General features: G+C 47.6%; 1 protein-coding gene across 5 annotated transcripts in view; it reads right to left on the reverse strand.

The window, feature by feature from the left end:
- Window positions 1–1475: 1475 nt before the first annotated feature.
- Window positions 1476–22338, reverse strand: part of LOC147902482 (alpha/beta hydrolase domain-containing protein VTE7-like) — an 81043-nt gene continuing 60180 nt past the window's right edge. For 4 of the 5 annotated variants that reach the window (XM_087373520.1, XM_087373519.1, XM_087373516.1 and 1 more), the window contains exons 8-10: window positions 16512–16607; window positions 2342–2407; window positions 1476–2165 (exon numbers count right to left, since the gene is read on the reverse strand). In XM_087373520.1, coding sequence (XP_087229646.1) covers window positions 2046–2165; window positions 2342–2407; window positions 16512–16607 — 282 coding nt within the window. In that variant the 3' untranslated portion in view covers window positions 1476–2045. Of the gene's footprint in view, window positions 2166–2341; window positions 2408–2457; window positions 2499–16511; window positions 16608–22338 lie in introns of all 5 variants that reach the window. The other variant, XM_087373521.1, reaches the window with a different exon arrangement.

Below are 22338 nucleotides of genomic sequence, written 5' to 3' on the forward strand. Positions count from 1 at the left end.
GTTGGCATTGTGGGTGTAGTAGGAGTAGCGCTATACATATTGTCCACTGATGTGACCTTGTCAAGGAGGTGCTCCGGGCAGTCGAAGAGGAGGGCAATGTAACACCGTCAAGGAAGTAATGAAGTACTACTTAGGGTTGGCAGTGCGGTCACTTGAGTCTTTTTTTTTGGGGTGTCTCTAATCTAATTCATAAGATGTAGTACTTGGACTCACCTTTTTGAGTTTTTGTATAACCTTTTTTCTTCCCCTTTGATATCGTGCTAAACGTCTTCACAAAAAGGTAGTTTCAGTTGTTTGTCTAGTGTGATTTTGTGTTTATTTATGTAGTTTTGATGGATTAATGGTAGTTTCAAATTTACATTTGGTTTAAGAATTTAAGAGCAACTTCTTGTGTTGTAGATGAAATGGCATGAATAAGAATTGTTGATGTGAAATTCTTGTTTTATTTACCCTAGTTTGCATATTTATTTCATTAAAATGGCTTCACATTTAGATTACTCTAGTTTGTGCATGATTATAGTGCTTGATAACGTCTTAAAGCTGTGTCGCATTAGGGCATTTGGCACACTCTCTTTTTCACTGCAAAGAGGTGATCCGAAACTCCCAGACCCACGTGGGAACTATTTTCATGTCATGCTTGAAAACATGCGAGATTATCAAGTGCGTTGTGCAGAAGTGTTCTGAATGTTTGTACATAAATGTGTGCAAAGAGAATACAAGGAACGCCTGATATCTTCAATGCAGTGTACACATGCACATTTATGATTTACAAATGATGGCAAAAATGCTTAAATGATTGAGAAAAACATCCATGCTGAAACTGATGTGACTTCAAGATGAAGATGCAATGCTTCCACTGCTGCAGGAGAATATTGTGTATCCTTCCTAAAGTTCAAGGAGGGAAAACATCTGCCTCTCAAGTTTCAATGCGATGCAATGTCTAGCAATCTTTGGTTACTTTTCAAATATGTTCCCTATTAAGAGAAATTGGACAGCATCCACTACATGTTTACATCAATTTTTGCCTAAAGATGTCCCCCTCCTCAATTCCTTCATTGCTTTCCTTTGCGATGCTTCCACTGCTGCAGGAGAATATTGTGTATCCTTCCTAAAGTCCAAGGAGGGAAAACATCTGCCTCTCAAGTTTCAATGCGATGCAATGTCTAGCAATCTTGTGGTTATTTTTCAAATATGTTCCCTATTAAGAGAAATTGGACAGCATCCACTACATGTTTACATCAATTTTTGCATAAAGATGTCCCCCTCCTCAATTCCTTCATTGCTTTCCTTTGTCTTTATTCCTCATCAAGTAAGACCTTTACTTTTTGAAGAGGAATTTATATTTGTACATGGATTCTGGATGGCTTTAATAGCAAACAGAACTTTATTCACCAAAGAAAAATTAATCAGTAGGCATATGTGTTCATGACTCGAAGTTCTCAACAAATCATTTTTTCAACCCAAAAAATGTTTACAGTAGAAACAAGAATCCGATTGCATGGTGCCAGTGGAGTACATGCTAGTCACCAAAATTGATGAGCTGGACTGATCTAATGGTGGGAACTATCTAGCCAAGTCACATTGCAGCATTACTGATCATTCCACTTGATTATCAGGAATGTCATTTGAAAGACATTTTTCTGTAAAATGGAACCCGTATAACTACCTTTCAAGAACACAGGAAATGTTCAGCTGTCATAGCTGTGTGTGTTCTTTACACTAGAGGTCAAATTTGCATTTGAACAGCGTACACCTTTGATTCCTGGGGAACTCAAGGATTGAACCATGCAATGGGACTAAATATTGAAATCTATATCAAGCACACATATCTTGTAAAGTATTATCCTTTTCCCTTTGGCTTGACGTCATGTAGATCTTCTTAAATTATTATTATATAAAAACTACAAAAGGATGAGAAGTAATTTGTTCAAATTGCCTTGCACGAATGTCACACCCACATTTTTTAACAAGCTATTGCTTCAGCGCTGCAAAATTTCATACTGCATCATATCTACATTCTAAGAACTAAAACTTTTCACTGAGCCTTAACTTCTGCAAAAATCAGCTATCAATGCTGTGACAGCCTCTGGCTTTTCTACATGAGGAAGATGGCCACAGTCACTAATGTTCACTAATTGAGCATTTTGTAAGTCATCCTTGAACCTCTGCCATATCAACAAAGTCACCCACATGAGAAATGACCGTACAGAAACATACCAACCCAACCCCGCCCCCCCTCTGCCCCCTTTTTCTTCCCCCTACTTCCGCTTTAAACAATCTAAAACAAAACAAAACAAAACACAGGGAAAACCCCTTCAAAAAAATATCAAGACGGAAAAACCTGTGGAAAGTCTTTGCTTAATATTTTGTCATTCTCTCCCCATATAACTAGTGTCTCCTTCTGAACCTGAAAACCGATGAAAAATAAACAACATTTGGCAAGGTGACATATCAGACCTGTTTCATAAATATGGATGATCCAAAAGCTGCAAAACCACCTGAAACCCGAAGGTCGAAATAAGTCTTCAATTAACAAACAATGGCAGCCACATATGCTCGGAAATCCATAAAGTTATGTGCATAGATATAATCCAAAAAACCATTGGACTCCTCTAGACATACAAACAGATCGAATGTAGCCATTTTTCCACGACCAAATCATGAGGATCAATTATTCTTTCTCAGGAGCAATATTCTCGACTTCACTTACATAATAGAGGAAAGAGAATGATCTCAATTACAGTTTGAAGTACAGTTCTCAGGAAGATATTTATTGCTTATAATCTTACATTAAATAGTTACAAGAGAGAACACAGACTGGTAGAGTCTAGTCTGAAGTACACATCTTACCACTATATAAAAGACAAACGCACTCCTGCTGGTGCCTGATTACCGGAAAATAAAAGTTGTTATGGCTGCTCTATGCTGGATTTTTCACAACGAGTCCATAGAACTACTCACATGCCCTCAAGAATCTTTCCAAAACACCGGATCATTCATTTAGGTGAGATTGTATACCAATCCAACTTCCTGGGCAGATATAGAAATAGATTTCTAGACAGAAAACATGGAAGTTCATACTGTGTACCGTTTATCCATGTAGCTCAGCAGTACTCTCACGAAGTTCATTTTATCTAGTCATCTACTATATACCACTGCACTTCCCTCCACAGATTTATACTCGAAAATTTCTGTATATGCACACATCCGTGCACAGAGGCAGGAGAATATCTTGTTTGAAAGAACATTATTTGTACAACTTAAAGCTTTAGCGTCTGTTTTTCTAGAAAAACATCCTCCTCTTAAGTTTAAAAACACAGTCAAGACTTGCATAGATCTAGAAAAAAGAATTTTCCTATGAATTTTCAATGACTCACCAAATCAAATTATATGAGGGGGCTCAAACTATTGCTACTGGATTATTGGTTGCTCTTGTATTTCTTCCTGGATGGATACCCTCCGTAACTGTTCATCTCCCCAACTTACAAATTCAATTTTTTATGAATGTGAATGAAAAAGAGCAGCCTTAAAATTGACCAGAATTACCATCCTTGGCAGCGCCAAGAGATAATCTTACTTTCTTGTATTTTGATAATAGGACTAAACTCTGTGTTCAATTGCTTCATGTAAAGAATCCTCTTTTGAAGAAAACACAAATGAGAAGCCTTCTGCAGACTAATCAAACTAAACCAATAGTAAATTGATCAAACTGCCTACGAATGCAGGATTGGTTGTCGTAAGTTGTGACATCCATCCTCAGCCAAAGAGAGGACCATCAGGTGTCGGAAGGTATATGTGACTATGAAAAATGTCAGGGCAATCGACCAGCACACGAACCCTGGTGGGCGCACAGCATCTCCCTCAAGGGAGACCATAGCTGCCATCAAAGGGGCCATTGGGACCTCAAGGATCTCCAACAACTGTCCAAAGGCTTTCCTCATAGTGTCAAGGTGCCTGATGAAGGCTCTAGTAGGCCTGGCAAACATGAGGTAAGGATTGAATTGTCATTCCAACACTGAGGCGAAATGTAGTAAGGATTCAAAAAAGCCTTCCTATAGCCATCCATCAAAGGAGTAGGCATTAAGGGTAATGACTAAAGCGGTGGCCTCAAGGGTGTCAAGATCCAAGATAGTACTGTCTGGGTATGCATCACAGATCTATTTCGCACTGTTACAGTCATGCTGCAACCTTTCTAGGTTGTCCCCCATCTGTTTACTATACTTCTGTTGTTAGATTGAAAATTTCTTCGGATTCTCCGGGCTGTCCTTCCTTTTCATTTGCTCATCTCTCTGCTCAGAAAGCTTATCAACTCTTGCTTACTCTTCTTGAAGAATGCTCTTTGTAATATAATAGCAAATGGATTACACCACAAAAAAAGTGGTGTGTGTGTGTGTGTGTGTGTGAGAGAGAGAGAGAGAGAAAGAGAGTGAGATGATATGATATGATTGTATTAAAGTCCTCTTCAGACCCTTCACGATGATCACTATCAACAGATAATGATCTTTTACATCCGTTCAAAGAAAAATACCCTATAGACTTGCTATGTAATTAGCGACAGCTGTGTGTTAGTCCAAGTACCTTGGCGGTGTTCGTAAACTTCTTTTAGACAACTTTCTAGCTTTGTAGGTGGCTGCTCTAATAGATTTTTCAGGTTGCCCCTGTTGTCATTGTATCTTTCTTTGATGCATGCTGCTCATTTTCCACCTCCCCTGCGGGGCAGATTTTGCATATTCTTTCTTCTCTTGGAACCTGGGTCTTGCCCACCTTCCCTTCTCCATCTCTAGATCATGTGAGCTGGTTCTCATTTTGCATATTAGATGCCTTTTACACATTGATAGGTCTTCCCCAAGGTATTTTACATCCCATAGTTGTCCATTGGATTATTTTCCTGTTTGTAGAACTGCATTTTTGCCCCTGGTCTTGCCATAACTTTGGCAGCTTCTTCTATATCACTAACTCATTTATCTCACATGCATCCTCTAATATATCAGCAACTGTTATACCCCTTAATTCCATCCATTTCATCCCATCTCGGTGCCATCCAGTGGTTTGTGGAGCTTGCAATGCAATATGCGGTTTCCTAGCTAGAATCTCTCTTTTTAAAATCTTCTCAACTTTGTTGAGGTAAGCCATGAATTGGCATAAATGCCTCCCCTTTGAGAGATATCATACCCATCTCAGCCAGTAGGATGGGGTAGGGTGTTTGAGCCTTATCCCCCAATTCACTTATGAGAAATCTCTTATATAAAATTTCTATTCTTTTCCAATAGGACCTAGAGAGCCCGAGAGCCCATGCTGGACACCCAAAAAGGACCATTGTTTGTAAAAGCATAGTCTAAAGAAACTTTCTCATTTCCCAATCCACAGCTGTGCCTTCCTGCAATTATTTTGGAAGCTGTACAAGCTTTTGAACCCCCTGGATTCTTCTTTCTACATGTGTTTCACTTGTAGTTATCGGCGAATTCCAGCCCTAGATATTTATATGAATTGACTATTTCCAAAGGCTCCCCTTCCAAAGTGACATCAATATGTTTATTGCGAGTCCTGATCACCATGGCTTTTGTCTTGGCTATGTTGACTTGCATTCCTGAGTGTCTAGAGAAGTCCCCAGTGAATTTAAATGTGCTTGTATTCTCTGCTTGCTCTTTACAAAGAAGACTACACCATTTGTGTAAATAAGCAGTAGTAGAGCATACCCTGCAATTTGGGCACCTTCTATGCTGTGCATTCTCGAATCTCATCCAATCTTCCATATCATCAATAAGAGAAAAAAAGATTTGGCGAGAGGGAACAGCCTTGCTACACCCCAATGTCATGTTTATGACAGTTTTCCCTTTGGAGCATGGTCCATCCACAAGTGGTTGTGCTAGCTCAGCTAATACTTTCTCATATAGATGGTATGTAGCCTCTCTAAGTTCACGAGGGACCCGGTATTTCTGTCTCTTGCGTGGAACCATGTCAAAGACTTTCTTGAAATCTGCAAGGCGACAAAATACATTCTCTTTTTTAGGCTTGGATACTTCTGATGCAGCCCTTATGGCCACCAAATGGTGTACTGTCAAGTGTTTGGGGCAGAGCCTTGCCTTGGATGGTGCCTTGACCCCCGATGTTTCCGCCCGTTTGCTGATTCTTTCTCAAGGATAGTGCCATACAGCTTGGCCATTAGGCTGCTCACCATGATTGTGCAGCATTTTTTTGCCATCTTGATGTCTCCTCCCTTGTGGATTGATACAATTCTGCAGAGTTAGCGGAGATGCTTACATGGAGAGAGAGAGAGAGAAAGAGGACAATGAAAATGCTCACGAGGCTTATGAATATGGCCCTAGAGAAATGGTTTCTGCTAGCTTTTTCAGCCTGTTCCATACCTTTGCTTCTGTTATGATGTTGTTGGCTACTTTGATGGAAAATTCATGATTTACTCTCTTCCCCTCCCTTTCGTAGAGGTCTTTGACGAACTGTATCACATCTTCCCATGTTGCTTTCCTCTCCTAAGGTTTTGTGCCATGTAATTGCTGAAAAAACTTCCTGAGGTTTTGTTTTAGCTCCTCGAAACTTTCAAGCTGCTTGATTTTAAGAAATAATCTCTTTTTGTGTCTCGTCAGCCATTTATACACTCGAGCTTTGCCCTTTTTCTTGGCTGTCTCTGCTGTTTTCCAAGCCATTGCATTGTAATATTCCTGGTCATATTAGTGCTTGCATGACATCCAATGCTCCTTCCCTTGCTTTTATCGAAGCATTTTGTGCTGTTATCTGCAAGAAATATGTTATGAATTTGTTCATTTCATGGCAAGTAGATGGTATTTGACCTTGTGCTAGTGCTATCTCTATTTCCGTCTGATACATATGAGCCTTTCTGAAATCAATCCTCAGCCTCGATGGCACAGTAATTCTCTGTATTTTTACAGCATTATTTGTTCCTATGATGCCTAGAGCCTTTGTCTAGGGTCAGACTTGAGAGTCTTCCCTTTGATCTTGAGGTACTTGAGTATGTGCCTTTGCATGCAGGCCCACGATTACATAGTCAATTACACTTGATCTTTGAGGGGTTTTGTATATTTGTCCTTCTGTTTCTTTGAAATATGAAGTGCCACTACAAATTTGCAATTCAAAGCATCCACATAGGGTGAGGAGGTGCCTCCCTATTTGGGTGCTTTCCCCAGCATCCCTTGATGTTCTTTTCCAGCCCTTTCTTCCTCCATCATCCTCTTCTATTTCTTCCTCCATATTATAATAATGCCTTGCTGTGAGCACAACCAAGATAATTGCATGCATGGCTATGTCCTCCCCCAAATGCATAAAAGCGTGTTCTCAAGATAGATGACTATTGTGTATGTAGATTGGTGATTGCGTGGGTGCAAAGTAGCATGCTGCCAGCACGACATTCCCTCCTTTGCTTCTATTTCCAACCACATATACCTTTGTAAGACTAGAATAAGTCCAATCATACAAATTTAGAATTTTTTGTTGTTCTAAAGATCAAAAATCTACAAAGAAAATAAAAGAGAAAATGAAAGAGAAGAAAAAAGCGGTAAACAAAAACTTTTATGAAAAGCAAAAGGAAGACATACTTAGCAAGCAAAGCAACACTTATGTCGTCATCAGTGCCCAAGCATAAGCAGCTATACTGGGTTTCTAAAGACCCGCGGAGTCTCTTGGGCAAACCCAGTGCTTGCTAAAATACGTCAAATAAACAAAAGAGAATGAAAACAAGAAATAAAGAAGAAACGAAGCAGGTGACTTAAGCAAAAATAAACAAGCAAGTCAAGAAACAAAAACTCTCTCTCTCTCTTATTTAAAACATATATTGCTTATGTGGGTCTTCTTTTATGACCTTGGCTATTGTGTGTGTGTGTGTGTGTGTGTGTGTGTGTGTGTGTGTGCGCGCGCGTCTGGCCTAGGAACTCTTAGAAAGCTTGAGAATGCTCAGCAATGGGAAAGCCCAAGTTGGGATGAGCTCCTTAAAAATTCCATGCTAAGATTTGGGACCTAGTGGGGAACAATATGCAATCGCCTCCTCCTATCCTTCTTTATATGCCCACCCTTGTTCTCTCACCCTGCTCGCACATGCTTCTACTCCCTCGCAAGCCACATACACACATACACGTCTAATTTTTACAAATCACAGACGTGTGCAGGCACACAGTCGCTCACAACACCTGAGTGTAATCATCTTTTTTTTTTTCCAAAAAAACAGTGCTAATTATATTACTTCGAGAACAAGATACAAGAGGTCAGCTTATAGCTGACGGGCTGCGTTCACAAACCGGACGCAGCCCTAAAAGGTAGCATAATAAATCATACTCTCACGGAGGGATATGATGAGTGTGAATGAACAGCCATCGGGGTGGTGAGTAGTGCCACCGAAGGCCCTGCGTAGTCTGCTCGAAGAAGAGGCCCTGTGTGTCCCAAGCCCGGAGGAAGCGTCTCCACTTCTCCTGACCGGCCCGGGAGTCTCCCTGAATCTGGTCCCACTGGCCTCTGAGGGTATGAATAATCTCACTCCAAATCTCCGCCATGATCTGGGCAGTCGATAAGGAGGTGCCACCGAGGATCTGCGCGCAGCGCGAGGTCCAGATGTGCCACCCTGTAATGCTGCTGATAATCTCCCAGACTGGCTGCCTCTCCCGGACTCCTGTATCAGCCTCTGCTAGGTGCTGTGGGATACCCTCGAGCGGCCCCCACGTCCCCTGTGTGATAAGGAAAGTGGGGTCCTGCTGGCATGCCTCGAATAAGTGATGAAGACCAGGTGCGGTGCTGCACCAACAGAACGCGCCCCAAGTGATCAATCCTAGCTCTGGTGCTGCGCGAGTAAGAAGCCCGAAAGTCCACCTCCACACTTCTTGGGCGCGAGTGCAGCTCCACATGGCAAATCTGACAGCATCCGTCCTGGCCTATCTGCCTCAACCAGCTCCCCACTGGAAGACCTTAGTGGGCAAGAAGCCACAGGAAGTATGAGATCTTCCGCGGCCGCCAGCTCTCCCACAAGGCCTTCCAGAATGCCTGCAAAAAGAACCTGGAAATACCCTGTGCGTACCAGCTGGGTCGCTGGGTGGGGGGGCGGCTCTGCATCCTCCCGAGAACTCGCCTGCCCAGAGTCGTGCTGTAGGCGAAGAAGGAAGTCAGCCCCTGTCCTGTCACAATCTCTGGCCACCACCACTCTCCTGGGTCCCAATCAAGCTCTGACAAGGCCCGCCCCTCCCAGAGCCAAAGACGCCAAAGCTGCAACTGGTCCTGCTCGATGCTAGGGTCGGTACGCCAGACCTTCCCCAAAAGGCCTACGACCCTAACCCTCTGCCACGGGAGTAGGGGTCGATGAGCGCCTCCTCTCTCATGAGTCGTCCATCCCCTGAAACCGCGAAGAAGAAGATAGAGGAGTCATCCATACGTCCTGCGACCACCAGTGGGATGCCACGGGGGGTGAACTGTCCCAGCCAGCGGGTGTCACCAGGCATGAGGACCTGAGGCTCAGGTGGAACCAACCAAGCAGCTGGGATCGCACTGTCGATCTCCGTGCGTCTCGCCTGGACTCCACGTGCACCTCCAGCTGCGTCTGCAAGATCAGCCATCTCCAGATGTCTGTACGTATCCCTCCAAACTCGAAGGGACCGGGCTGGCCCCCTCATCCAGCCGTCCCACCTGATATGTGATCTCTCCCCCAACTGAAGGCCCTCGGCATCTCTGACCTGACCGTTCCAGATAAGCGGCTGGCGATCGATCTCCTCCTGACAGCTAAGAGGGGACTGAATGAGACTGAGACGGAGCCGCCTCCAAACCATGAGGAGGCTACGAACGAGTGGGGAACGGGGCTGAGTGAGCGGGGCGGAAGTAAAGATCCACCTGAGGGACGGTAGCCACTCTCCACCTCGGCGCGGGACACAAGAGCCGACTCCCTGCTGAAGTAACATCTTCCACGTCTGCCCCCCCGGGGTCAAACCGCGGATGACAAGCTTGCCTAACAAGGCCTGACTCTGAAGCTCTGGATCGATAACCCCCAGGCCACCCTCAGCCTGCGGAAGAATGACTGTCTGCCAAGCAACCCTGGCTCTGGTATCTCTAAGACCATCCTCCCCAGACCAAAGGAAGTTCCGAACCAACCTCCTGAGCTGTGCCACGCTGGATCTCGAGAAGCACCAGCAGAAAGCCACATACCAAGCCGTGGCTAGGAGGACCTGGTTAACTACCAGGGCACGACCTGCAAGAGACAGCTTAGCAGTGCTCCAGAAAGCCAGCTTCCGTCGGATGGAGTCTAGCACCGGGAGAAACTGCTGAGCTGGCGTGGTGTCTAGGCCAACCTGGAAGCCAAGGTATCTAGCTGTCTATCCCCGTGGAATCCATCTGAAACCCAGAAATCGCCCCCACTGAGAACACGCCCCAGGGTCTGTGAGAAAACCAACTGATTTGTTCCAGTTGATTTTCGCACCAGCGGCCGAGCAGAATACCTCCAGGGCCATCCGCACCCTCTCTAGCATTCTCTCATCGTCCTGGACATAAAGGGCTATATCATCTGCGTACTCCGAGTCCAAAAGCTCCGTGTCCTCCCGGAGTGGAAGGCGAACACCCCTGATCCCGGTAGACCTCGCCCGAAGGTAGTAAGTCATGGCCTCGGCGAAGAAAAGAAACAAGGAGCAAGGGGGCAGCCCTGACGCACTGATCTCTCCAAGCTAAAGCGCTCACCCGTCCTGCCTCCAATGATGACCCTGCTAGACGCTGTCCTGTACAAAGCTGAGATACCCTGAATCCAACCTATCGGGAAACCTAGCCGCTCCAGAGTCCCCTCCAAAAAGGACCAGTCCACGCGATCGTAGGCCTTCTCGAAGTCGAGAAGTAGAATGGCAAGGTGTGATCCGCTGTGCTGAGCCCACTCCGCCGCCTCTGAAAAGGTGAAGACATTATCCAGGATACTGCGATCCTGGACAAAGCCTGTCTGAGTGTCATGAATGAGGTCTGGAAGTAGAGGCCGAACTCTGGCACTGATCATCTTGGCGAGGATTTTGTAGGCAGTGGTAAGGAGAGTGATCGGACGCCACTGGCGGATCTCCTGTCTATCTCCTCCCTTCGGGATGAGGCAAATCAGTCCCGAAGAGAGGCTCTCTGGCATCTGACCGCTACTGAAAATCCCCTGCAGAGCTGCAAGGAGAGGCTGATGGATCTGGTCCCAGAAGGAGGTGAAGAATGCTCGGGGTAGCCCATCCTCTCCTGGGCATTTCTGTCCGTCGATAGCCATCAAGGCCTCCAGCATCTCATCCAAGGTGAACGGCGCCAACAACGTCGCCTGCATGCTAGGCTGGACCAGGGATGGAATGTGCCTCCACACCTCCTCACGGGCACGACAAGCACGAGGGGCAAGCGGCTCCTGCTGGAAGAGGGTCCTGTAGAAGTCAGTGGCCAACCCCAGGACCTCCCCCAGATCCGTAACGATGTGACCATCCGCTGTCCTGAGACTCCGAAGCTGATCACCTGCAGCTCTCTGGCCATGCGTCCTGAAGAACTCCCTGCACATCCGGTCACCCTTCCGGGCCCAGAAGGAGAGAGAGGCGTGATAGGAAAACTCTGAGCGGCGCTGGAGTGTCTCCTCCAGGAGGGCTCTGGCTCGAAGGGCTTGGATCCGAAGCTCCTCCGAGCCCGGGGAAGCCTGCTGGAGTCGCTGAATGGAGGCGAGGTCCCTCCGAAGAGCTCTCTCTCTACTCCACCATTCCTGTCGAACCTGTAGGGCTGCTAGCTGGCAGATCTGGCTGGACTCCTGCAGAGCCTGCGCAACTGAGTCCACCAGATCCACGCACTCCCCCCAGTCTTTGTCCCAAAGACTGCAAATACTGCTGCGCACGTCCTCCCTCGAGAAAATGGAGTCGGGAATCCTGCATGACCGGGGGGGAAGGGTCTGGGCTGCCGAATCTAATGAAAGGAGCACCGGCGCATGGTCGAAAAGTGTCGTCCCTGGAACTATACCCGCCTGACCGCCTCTACTGATGGCCCAATCACTGACATAAAACCTATCAAGCCTCTCCAGGAGTCTGCCTCCTTCCCTGCGGAAGCCCCAAGAGAAGTCCAGGCTCCCGTGCCAACGCCGGAAGGACGGGTCTCTCCAACTGTCCCTACCTCCTGTCGCGAAGATGAAAGAGTCCCAAGCTGACTGCTCTGCCTGAGCCATACCTGTGAACTCCGGACCTCTGCCCTGCTGGTCCTCCAAGGTCTCCAGATTGTTGAAGTCACCTCCAACAATCCAGGAATCCATGTCTGGAAGAATCCCTGTAAGTGTCCTCCAGAATGTGGCTCTGCATCGGGGAGGTCTGTAGGAGCATAAATGTTGAGGATTCCAATTTTGGATCCCTCCAAATCCAGGCCTACCCAAAGGGCTCGGCCTGGGATCAACGTGCCATGACCGAAAACTCCCTGGGCTAACTGCTCGCACACGGAGGTACAGACACCCCCACTCCTCCCCTGTGCGCCGATCGAGGGCTCCCAGTAAGTGTAGGAACGTCCAGGGAGAACCTTCCCGCAGCTACGGGAATGAGCCACAGAGAGCTTGTGCTCCTGGAGCAGAAGTACATCCAAACGCCCAATCACTGCAGGCTGAAGTTCCTGTCGCAAAATGAGCTTCCTGGGACCACGGGTGCCAGAAGAGTGAAACCCGTTCACATTCCAGGATACGAGGTGTAGGCTCATGGAGAGGGATGGGGGGCTGCGAACAACTGTCTGCTCGCGGTCGAAGTCGATGAAGAATCAGACATGTCGGAATGGAGGCGCTACCGCTTGTGAGAAGGTTTGGAGGGGGAGACGGGGTCGTCCTGCCCGTTCTTCAACACTTTCAGCAAAGGCGAGAGGCCTTTGGTGCCATGAACAAATGCTTTCTCGAGCCAGCTCGAGATCTCTGAGGTGGTCATCCCATAGAAGGTTCGGAGTTTTTGATGGGACCAAGCTCTGACATCCTGGGGGAGAGGCCATGACAAGGGAGGTCTGAGGATCACAATCAATCGGAAGCGTTTGGCGGCGCAACGCCACCGCAGGCGCACATCGCCCTCGGACCACTGAGTCTCGAGAAGCTGCCCACCGGGGACGGGCCTATCCAGGAGCAGACCTGGGCGTGTGTCTGCTCTCTGAGAGCCTCCCAAACCGAGTCGTCTGTCCAGGTCTCGGTGCCATCGCTGAGGAACGTGAAGGCGAAGCTAGGGCCATCCCTAGGGGCCAAGGCGACAATCTTCCCATCCGCCCCTTTGCGGAGCAGGAAGATACTGATGTCGAGATAAGCCGGGAAGGTCCCAAGGTCGGCCACATCCAAGTAGTCCCAGGGGCCAGATCTGTAAAAGTCTCGAGGAAGCTCTCTCTCCTGAAGCTGAGACCCCTCAGAGTCTGCCACTGAGGGGCTAGCGGCCAGGGAAGCCTGCTCCAGTGGTGGTGTAGACTCCGGGTGTCCTGCCAACGGGGGGGAGGGGGAGGAGGCTGAGGGGTAGGCGACTCTGACTCCACGGAGGCGACTGGCGGAGAAGGTGGAGGAGACGGAGCGGGGGCTGCCTTCGGCTGGGAAGCCGACGGTGCAGCTAACTCTGTAGGGGAGACGAGGGGAACGGAAGGAGGGGGGATAGGGGATGCATCTGGAGCTGAGGCTGAGAGGGAGGAGGAGGAGACTGAGGAAGAAGAGACGGGGGCTGAGGCTGCAGGTCGGGCGAAGGGAGGGGAAACTGGGGAAGGGGCTGGGACTGAGTGGAAAGGGGCGGGGGAGCGGGAGAGAGGGGGATCTGAGGCTGTGAAGGGCGGGCTGCCGTCGAAGAAGAAGCTCTCCCAGGTCCCTGGGGCGGCTGCCTGTCAGGTCTCTGGGGTGCTACTGCAGGAAGGGTAACCTCTGCCTTCTTGCCTTTATCCGAGATCTTCTTGTTCTTTCCTCTTTTCCTTCTAACCTCGGTCCAACCACCCACTAACTCTGGACCGGGCTCCGACTGCCTCGGCTCCTCCTGACGTGGCTGTCCGGGGGGGGGGGGGGGCGGAGGGGGCGGAGGCGGGGGGGGTCGAGATGAGCTGGCGAAGCGTGGACAAGCAGCCGCCAAGTGCCCAAAGCCATGGCACCTCAGGCACTGACCTGGCTGTCCGGTGACTATCATGCTCTGGGTGATGCTGCCGGCATCTGTCACAATCTCGATCACTGCAGGGAGAGTCGCAGGATCTGTCACAGCCACACGGACTCGGCGGGCTCCTGCCGTGGTCACCGCGTCGGCGAAAGTGTCGTGCATAACCCAGCCAAATTGGGAGCCCAAGTCCCTGACAATCGGCCGCAGCTCAGCAGCAAGACCTGGAAAAACTAGTGTCACTGGGTGGCGAGGTATACGGAACCGAACATCAAAATCTGCTGCGCTGAATCCACGGTACCACGGGACTATCATGATAATCTTTTCATCCACCGATGTGGGGGAACCGGCAATCAGGTTGCTCGCAGCTTTCTCATTGGAGAGTTTGAGCCAGAAGATGCCCCTTCCCATAAGGGCCACCTCCTCAATATGGCCATCCTCTAGCAGGAGAGTGGACTGGAGCCAATCCCTGATGGCTGATCTGGAAGGAGAGTGTCCAATGACTCTACCGTAAACAGAGGTACGGGCAAAGTCAATGGCAACCTCCTGAACACGAGATGATTGTTGCTCTGTCAGGATAACGCGGTAGGCATCTGGAGAGGGAGGGTCCGACTGGGCCTCCGGATCCGGGCAGGGGGCCGCCATACCGCCAAGACTAACTGCAAGCTTCCGATGAGGAACAGGCTGCCACCCAAAAAGGGGAGGCGAAGCGGGAGGGTGGCGCCTGGGTGTGGAGAGGACGGTTGCGGAGGCGGAGGGTGGAGGCGGGGTGGAGAAGTGGAGCGGAAGGGCGGGCGAGGCGAAGTGAGGGGGCGGGGGGGTCGGGACGGGGCGGGGTGAAGGGTGCGGGGAAGGCGGGGGGAGCGGAAGGGCGGGGGGGCCGGGGATGGTGTGGCGGGGGCAGAGGGGTGAAGCGGTGGGCGGGGGAGCGGAGTGGAGGCGGGGGGGGGGGCGGAATGGGCGGGTGGAGCGGAATGGAGGCGAGGGGGAGCGGGCGGGGGAGCGGAGTGGAGGCGGGGGGGGGGGCGGAATGGGGCGGGTGGAGCGGAATGGAGGCGGGGGGGAGCGGAATGGAGGCGGGGGGGGGCGGAATGGGGGCGGAAAGGGGCGGAATGGGGTCGGGCGGAGGCGCGGGGGGCGGGGGGAGCGGAATGGGAGGCGGGTGAGGCGAGGGGGTCGGGCGGGAGAGGCGGAGCGGCGAGAGGGGGGGGTGAGGTGAAGCGAGGGGGGGGTGGGGTGAAACGAGGGAAGGGGGGGGGGAGTGGAGGCGAGGGGGGTGGTGGCGATGGAGAGGCGGGCGAGATGGAGAGGCGAGGCGGCGAAGGAGAGGCGGCTGGTGAGGGGGAGGGCGGGCGGGGGGCGAGGGCGGAGAGGCAGGGGGCGGGGTGGTCGCGGCGAGGGGGGGGGCTAGGGAGAGGAGGTAGAGCTAGCGGTGGGGGGGGAGGGAAGCTCGCAGGAGACCAAACCCTTTCCTTTATGCCAGGCTTCTACAGCAGGTAAAAGATCCGGCAACTCTGAGTGTAATCATCTAAGCGCACACACACTTTCGCATCCTTTCACACACTCGCAAAGGAACACTTATTACCCACACAAAACTTTACACCTAGAGGCGGAGAGGGGCAGGTGGCAAGGCCCACTATCCCAAGAGATGCAAGAATCTGCCCCACAGGGGTGGTAGAAAATGAGCAGCACACACTCGTAAAACGTCAAGCTTATGCACAAATCAAAGAAAAATATAGGGACAGCAGGGACAATCTGAAAAATTTGTTGGAACAACTAGCCAAAAAGTTGGGAAGCTACCTAAATGAAGTCTTGAAGCACTGCAACAAACTCCTCGAGCTAGTGCACAAGTTAGCTAAGCAAGTACTAACATCACATCAATCTTTGTAAGAGTTTCTGTCACAGAATGTAAAAGACCAATGTTAGCTAATAGGGTTCACCAATCATAGATCCTTAAGGGGTCTTTAGAAGAATTTAATACGATCGTAGCATATCATCTCTCTCTCTCTCTCTCTCTCTCTCTCTCTCTCTCTCTCACACACACACAAGGTCTCTCCATCCAACTAACTCTTCTCCCAAGTACTAGTACTAAAGCAAGTAGGAGTACAAGCCTTTCACTAGACTTTGCTTGGAACACATAATACAATCAAAATGATTTGGAATCATAGCTTATTAACTTCCAAGAGAGCACAACCATTCAGAAATTGATATAGCAAACCTAGAAGAGTTGGGCCACCATTTTGGAATAGAGGATATGTTTAAGTTATGATCTCCTCCTAGCAGGAGCACTTCTTGTATACTACATACCTCAAGCGTATGAGAAGACATCATATGAAATCGCAAGCTATGACCATGATATATATAAAAAAGTCACGCAACAACTAGCACAAAAACAGCAAAGAAAAAAAAATAACAAATCTTGGCATAAGATTCTCAAATGTAGGATAAATGCACCTCGGCTACATGAGAAGCCAAATTGTAGCCACCACTAAGCATGAAATCAACTGATGCCTTGGCCCATCCAGGCATAAAGCAATGTAATCGTCCCACCTGCAAGAAGAGAGGCATCGGAAGAGTTAACAAAATGTGGAAAAGTTGCAAACTATATGGAAGACTTTTTGAAAAGTAACGAATTGTACATACAATAAATAGCCACTTCTACAACTACAAAATTTTCCAGCTTTCTATGTTTTTTCCGTGACAATAAAGTGCCCTCACACTTCTAAAAATTAGATCTTGTCCCTTGCTAAATGGCCTTTGAATGGTTTCCCAACCTCCATCTATTAGCTAGGTGCATTCTCTAGCATCTTTTAATGTGTGTTTCTCAAGCTGCCACTTTGTCTTTGACCATGTGTGTTTCAAAACATCCTCCGCTTTGTCCATGAGGTTTTTGTGGATAAGGAATGCTGTTATAATTTGCAGCTTGTTTTGATTGAATCTTGCCTTGTATTCTACACCCCAACCCAATTCTTAAATTGTGTAGGGTTGGTCTTGTCGGTCGGTGCCTTTCAAATTCACTCTGAATGCTTAATATTGATTTAACTTTCCAAATGCCTCGCCTAATGTAAAACCCTTCTTTCTATGGCTAGTTAGATTCCTATCTATAAATTTTTTCATAATAGTATGGCATTTTCATTCCATAAGTCTTGATCACACACCTATGGTTGTTTATCTAAATGGACATGAAAACAAGTTGTCCCTACTATTTATATTGGTCTTTAGGGGATGAAGGTTTGTGAGGTCAAATGGAGTGTGCATGTTCTTGCCAAGTTTGGAGAGAACGATAGGTCTTTCATTGTATATCTCATGTTGTCTCAATAGCTGAAATATTCAAGGCTTTTATAGTTTGGCTTTTAAGTTGCTTTTGTATGCTTACATGGACTGGTATTTATAGACTTTTAATGGTTTCAACTTGCTTTGTCAATGTACTATGTGTGCACACATGCACTGGTGCATGTGCGTGTAGCAATTGATGCATGTCCCCTATTCGGGTTCCACTTCTTGTAATATAAACATACATGGATTTCACAAAAGAAAAAAAAGCATGTAGCAATTGGTGTAAAAAAACTGTTGGCTAGGGAAGTTAACCAACCTTTCCCTACATCTATTTTTTGTCTGGGGGGGGTACAACCACCACAGAAAAGGACAAACAAAGAACAATAGAACCTCTTTTTCCATATTTAGTTAACCCACCAATTTTAGCCAATTGAGATTTTCTATAACTTTCATAGGTTCTCCATTTGTGAAAGTCCAACTGCTTGTTTGAGGAAAAAACAAAACAAATGAGGATAAAAGGGCTAATAACTGGGCTACCTTGAGGAAAGGTTGTGAAATTTAGGCATTCATTTTCAAATCAAGATCCATAGTGCTTCATGTTAGAATTATTTATAATTTAGCACTGACCAATGTAATGTAATAAGTAGGTTAGGGGCACTTTTCCCTCACTTAGAGGTTTTATTCCCACTCAAATCAAATATGGGACTTATAGAGGAGCATGATAATACATTGATACTTACTCTCCTAACACTAACACCACTAGGATCTTACATCAACCCCCTGTTGAGATATCGAGCTCCACTCATGATATGCCAGGGTGACCATTGTGCATTTATGTCACCGACTTGTTAGCTGCAGATGCGGTTTGTTACGCTCTAGCCGAGGTAGCATGACCTCGGAAGAATCAGTCGACATTTCCCTTATAGGATCTATCTTTGTAATATATGTGTTTGCGCTTTATGTAAATGATCGGGAGGGATTAATGTCAAGGTCCTAGGTGAGGGCTGATAGCACCAGACTAGATAGATCTGAGACCAAGGGCCTAGTGCAAAGATTGTGCCTAGGGGCAAGGAATTAAATGCATCCCAAGAGAGGGGTGAAATGTTGCATTAGGAAGGCCCTATATGGATGACATGTGGCATCTAGATCTATCTAGGGATTAGGGGTCTGCTAAGGCTAGTGAGAGAAGATAAGGATTGGGATTTTTACGTGATTTCGATATAGCTCTCTCTCTCTTGCTGAGAAGCCTTGGCAGAATTGGCTGGGAGGATAAATCAGGGTGCTACTCCCGTGATACGTAAGATAAGGCTAGAGAAGGTAGTTGACAGTTGGTATCAGAGCCTAGGTTAGAGGTTGGAGAGAAACGAATCAGAAGGCTGGCGGGTCGACGAACAGTAACGGGCTTACGGCGGAAGAGAGTCGTCGATCATACGTGATGCGTGAAAGTGATACGTCGACGGAGCGCAGGAACGTGGGGGCCTACGAATTGGCGAACGGAGGCTTTTGAATTGAGGCTTGAGCCTGGGGGTCCCGTAAGTTGGTGGCGGATAGCAGGTTGGTGGAACCGCTGGTAATTCGGCGACGCCCACGAACAGGGACTGTTGGAAAGCACGGCGCCGATCGATTAACTTGGAGATTGCGAGGGCTTTGGCCAGAACTGTCGATGCACAGTCACAAGGCCTTGCTGGGCCACGGGTGGTGTTTAAGGAGTTTTACGTAAGTCATTCGACGAGGAGCACAGACTGGTCGTGAACGAACCTGTGACGACAGAATATAGTTGACAGCACGTAGCCTTGGCCCTCCAAGCTCACGTGGACAGCTCGTAGTTGGGACTTCTTTGGCCACCAGTTCTGCTTATATGCTGTAGCTAGTTGATTGCAAATTGCTCGGGCTGCAAGCTGTGGGATTCGAAGTCCAGGGAGCACTCTATCTATTTTCCTTTTGGTTTTCGTTATTCCTGTTTTGTCGGAAGCAATTAGATTTTCTTGGTCATCAGAGGTCGCAGTTGATGATGCTATAGCAAGAACAAATTATGCTTGAACAGATTATGCCTGTGTGTTTCAGTCGGAGTCAGATTGCAGGAATTTCCCTAGTATAGGGAAAAGCGCCATCTGTGAGATATGCCTGTATTAAATGCTTGATCAGTGTGAATGTGGGATTGCAGGAATTCCCTAGTATAGGGAATTGTGTTCAGAGTGTCAGTACCCTGAATTGTGTCAGCTTGTGATTACAGTGTTCTAGGGGTGTTTTAAAAAATTTTTAAAAAAAAAAAAGCCCCAAAACAAAACACCTACTGAACTAAATGGAAGCAGAAGAAGGAGCTTCCAGGAGGGACCCTGGTGAATCAGGAGTCCGGCCGACCCAGCAGGGATCGCGCCCAGTAGCTCACACTTTATCTGGCAGGATTGCATTGCTGGAAGATGCCTTGCAACAGTTGTTAGCGCAGCAATTACAAGCCAATGCAGGGCAATCTGAACTTAGGAGAGTGCTACAGAGTATGTCTGCCAGACCTTCTCGAGAAGAGAAGGAAAAGGCTCCAATGGAACTGGAGAATGGAACTGGAGTCTAGTGTTCATACGGTCGAGCCTAGGAAGGCTAAAGTGCCAAATATTGCTAATTACAGACCAGAAAAGTATTCTGGTCAGATGAACGACCGTAGCTCCGATGTCATTGAGACCTGGTTACACAAATGGGACGAGGCGTTCGCCATTTGTGAGATCAGAAATGACATCAAAAGGATCCGCGAGGCCACCCATATGTTTAGTGAGGCGGCGGATCGGTGGTGGATTAAACAACAAAAAGATGGCATAGCATCCACTACCTGGGAGGGGTTTAAAAGAGAGTTCAGGAAACACTTCTTACCTCCTGACGAGGCATCCCGAGCTTGGGATCAATATAGGAACCTTCGTCAGAGAAATTTATCAGTGGCAGAATACACTGATAAGTTTCGAGAGAGTGTAATGAAGGTTGACGAACCCCTGCCTCAATCAATCCAAGTGAAAGATTTCATATTTGGATTGAATGATCGAATAAAAATGGAAGTTCGGGCTAAGTACGCGAACACGCTAGATGATGCAATAGCTATAGCCCTGAACTACGAGGATGCCAAGGGCAGCAAGCCAAGTGGGTTTGCACAGGTCGGAACCCAGTATGGGTATCCGAAGAAGTCTGGGTTTAAGAAGAAGTGGGCTAGTAGAGGGAGTGGTTCGCAGCCTAGTGGTCAAGCCAAGCAGGCGAGACCGGCTGAAACTCCTAAACCAAGTACCACCATTGGAGTGAAGAGAGGAAAGTAACTCCAATGGCAGCCCGGGCTTGGTCTAAGTCTCCCTTGAACCCAGAACAAAGGAAAAAAGCGAGGAGAGAAGGCTTATGCTTTGGTTGCCTTCAACCTCATCAGTGGAGAGATTGTCCACGTAATAAAGATCGTCGGATGGCTGAGATGGTGATCTCACAGTGCGACGTGGAGATGCACGGAAGTCCCAAAGCGGAAGAGATGCAGATTCAGCTAGCGGGATCTTCTCAGAGGTTAGTACCTTGTTTGTTCTGTGTGTCTGTTACTAAGTTAGTGACGAGTGCACCTAATAACATCCTATCTAAGCCCGCAGCAACGGGGTATACAGCCTTCAATGATACGGAGTTAATCAAAATGAAAGGGCAAGTGGCCAGTCATGATGTCATTGTGTTGTTTGACTCAGCGTCAACTCACAATGTGATTAACTCCAAGCTCGTGAAGAGGCTGAAATTAAAGACAAGTCCATCTGACTATGCGTATACAGTCAAGATGGCTGATGGAAGTTCAACTGAAGTATGGGACCAAAGGGTTACCCAGTTGGAGCTTCGGATTCAGGACTATGTTGAGAAGCTTGATTTTGAAATAACCAAGCTTGCTCATGCGGATATAGCCCTGGGAATGGCGTGGCATTCTAGGAAGAATCCAGCCATTGATTGGAAAAAGCATGTATATCAATTCAAGATGAATGATGTGCTTTATGTCTTGCGAGGTGAAAGAGATATACCTCAGGGACCGTTGGTTTCCGTGATGGAAATCAGAAAGGCTCAAGTAGAGTTTTTATACCTTTGCACAGCATCGGTAGAGTCGGTGGATGAGTCTTCGGCTAGCACTGATGTTACGCAAAGTGGTGAGATGGCCAAGCTGGCTAATCTTATAACAGAGGAGTTCTCTGAATGCTTCAGGGATGAACTACCTTATGGGTTACCTCCAGAGCGGAAAGTTCAGCATAAGATTGAACTGATCCCGGGGGCAGAACCTGTAAATAGACCTCCCTATAGAATGAGTTTTACTGAAGAAGCGGAGGTGCGTAGGCAACTGGAAGAATACCTCAAGTTGGGGCAGATTCAACCAAGTTTCTCACCTTTTGCTTCACCAGTGATATTAAAGAGGAAAAAGGATGATACGTTTCGCCTCTGTATAGATTACAGAGCATTAAATAATATCACTGTTAAGCACAGGTATCCGATGGCTCGGATTGATGATTTGCTAGATGCATTACATGGAGCCGTGATTTTCAGCAAGATAGATCTTAAGTGCGGCTATCATCAGATCCGGATTAGAGCCGAGGATGTGCATAAAACCGCTTTTAGAAGCAGGTTTGGTCATTATGAGTTTTTGGTAATGCCCTTCGGACTTACCAATGCTCCAGCGACCTTCGTCATGCTTATGAATGATTTACTACGTCCGTATATCGGAAAGTTCGTAGTACATTTTATTGACGATATCTTGATATTCAGTAAAAGTGTTACTGAGCATTGTGAACACTTAAGGATAGTGTTTAGTACTTTGAGGAAAGCCAGTCTTTACGTGAATAAAAAGAAAACTATACTGTGTATGGTTAGGCTTGAGTACTTAGGGTTCATAATTACTCCACAGGGGGTAGAAATGGATCCGAAGAAAGTGGCTGCGATACTAACTTGGCCAATCCCTCAGAGTCTGACCGCGTTGCGATCATTCTTGGGATTTGTCCAGTTTTATAGAAGGCATATCAAA

Source organism: Dipteris shenzhenensis, chromosome 4 (genome assembly GCF_047967505.1).
Source record: "Dipteris shenzhenensis isolate YYH24624 ecotype China chromosome 4, Dip_SZ_1.0, whole genome shotgun sequence".
Classification (NCBI taxonomy): domain Eukaryota; kingdom Viridiplantae; phylum Streptophyta; class Polypodiopsida; order Gleicheniales; family Dipteridaceae; genus Dipteris; species Dipteris shenzhenensis.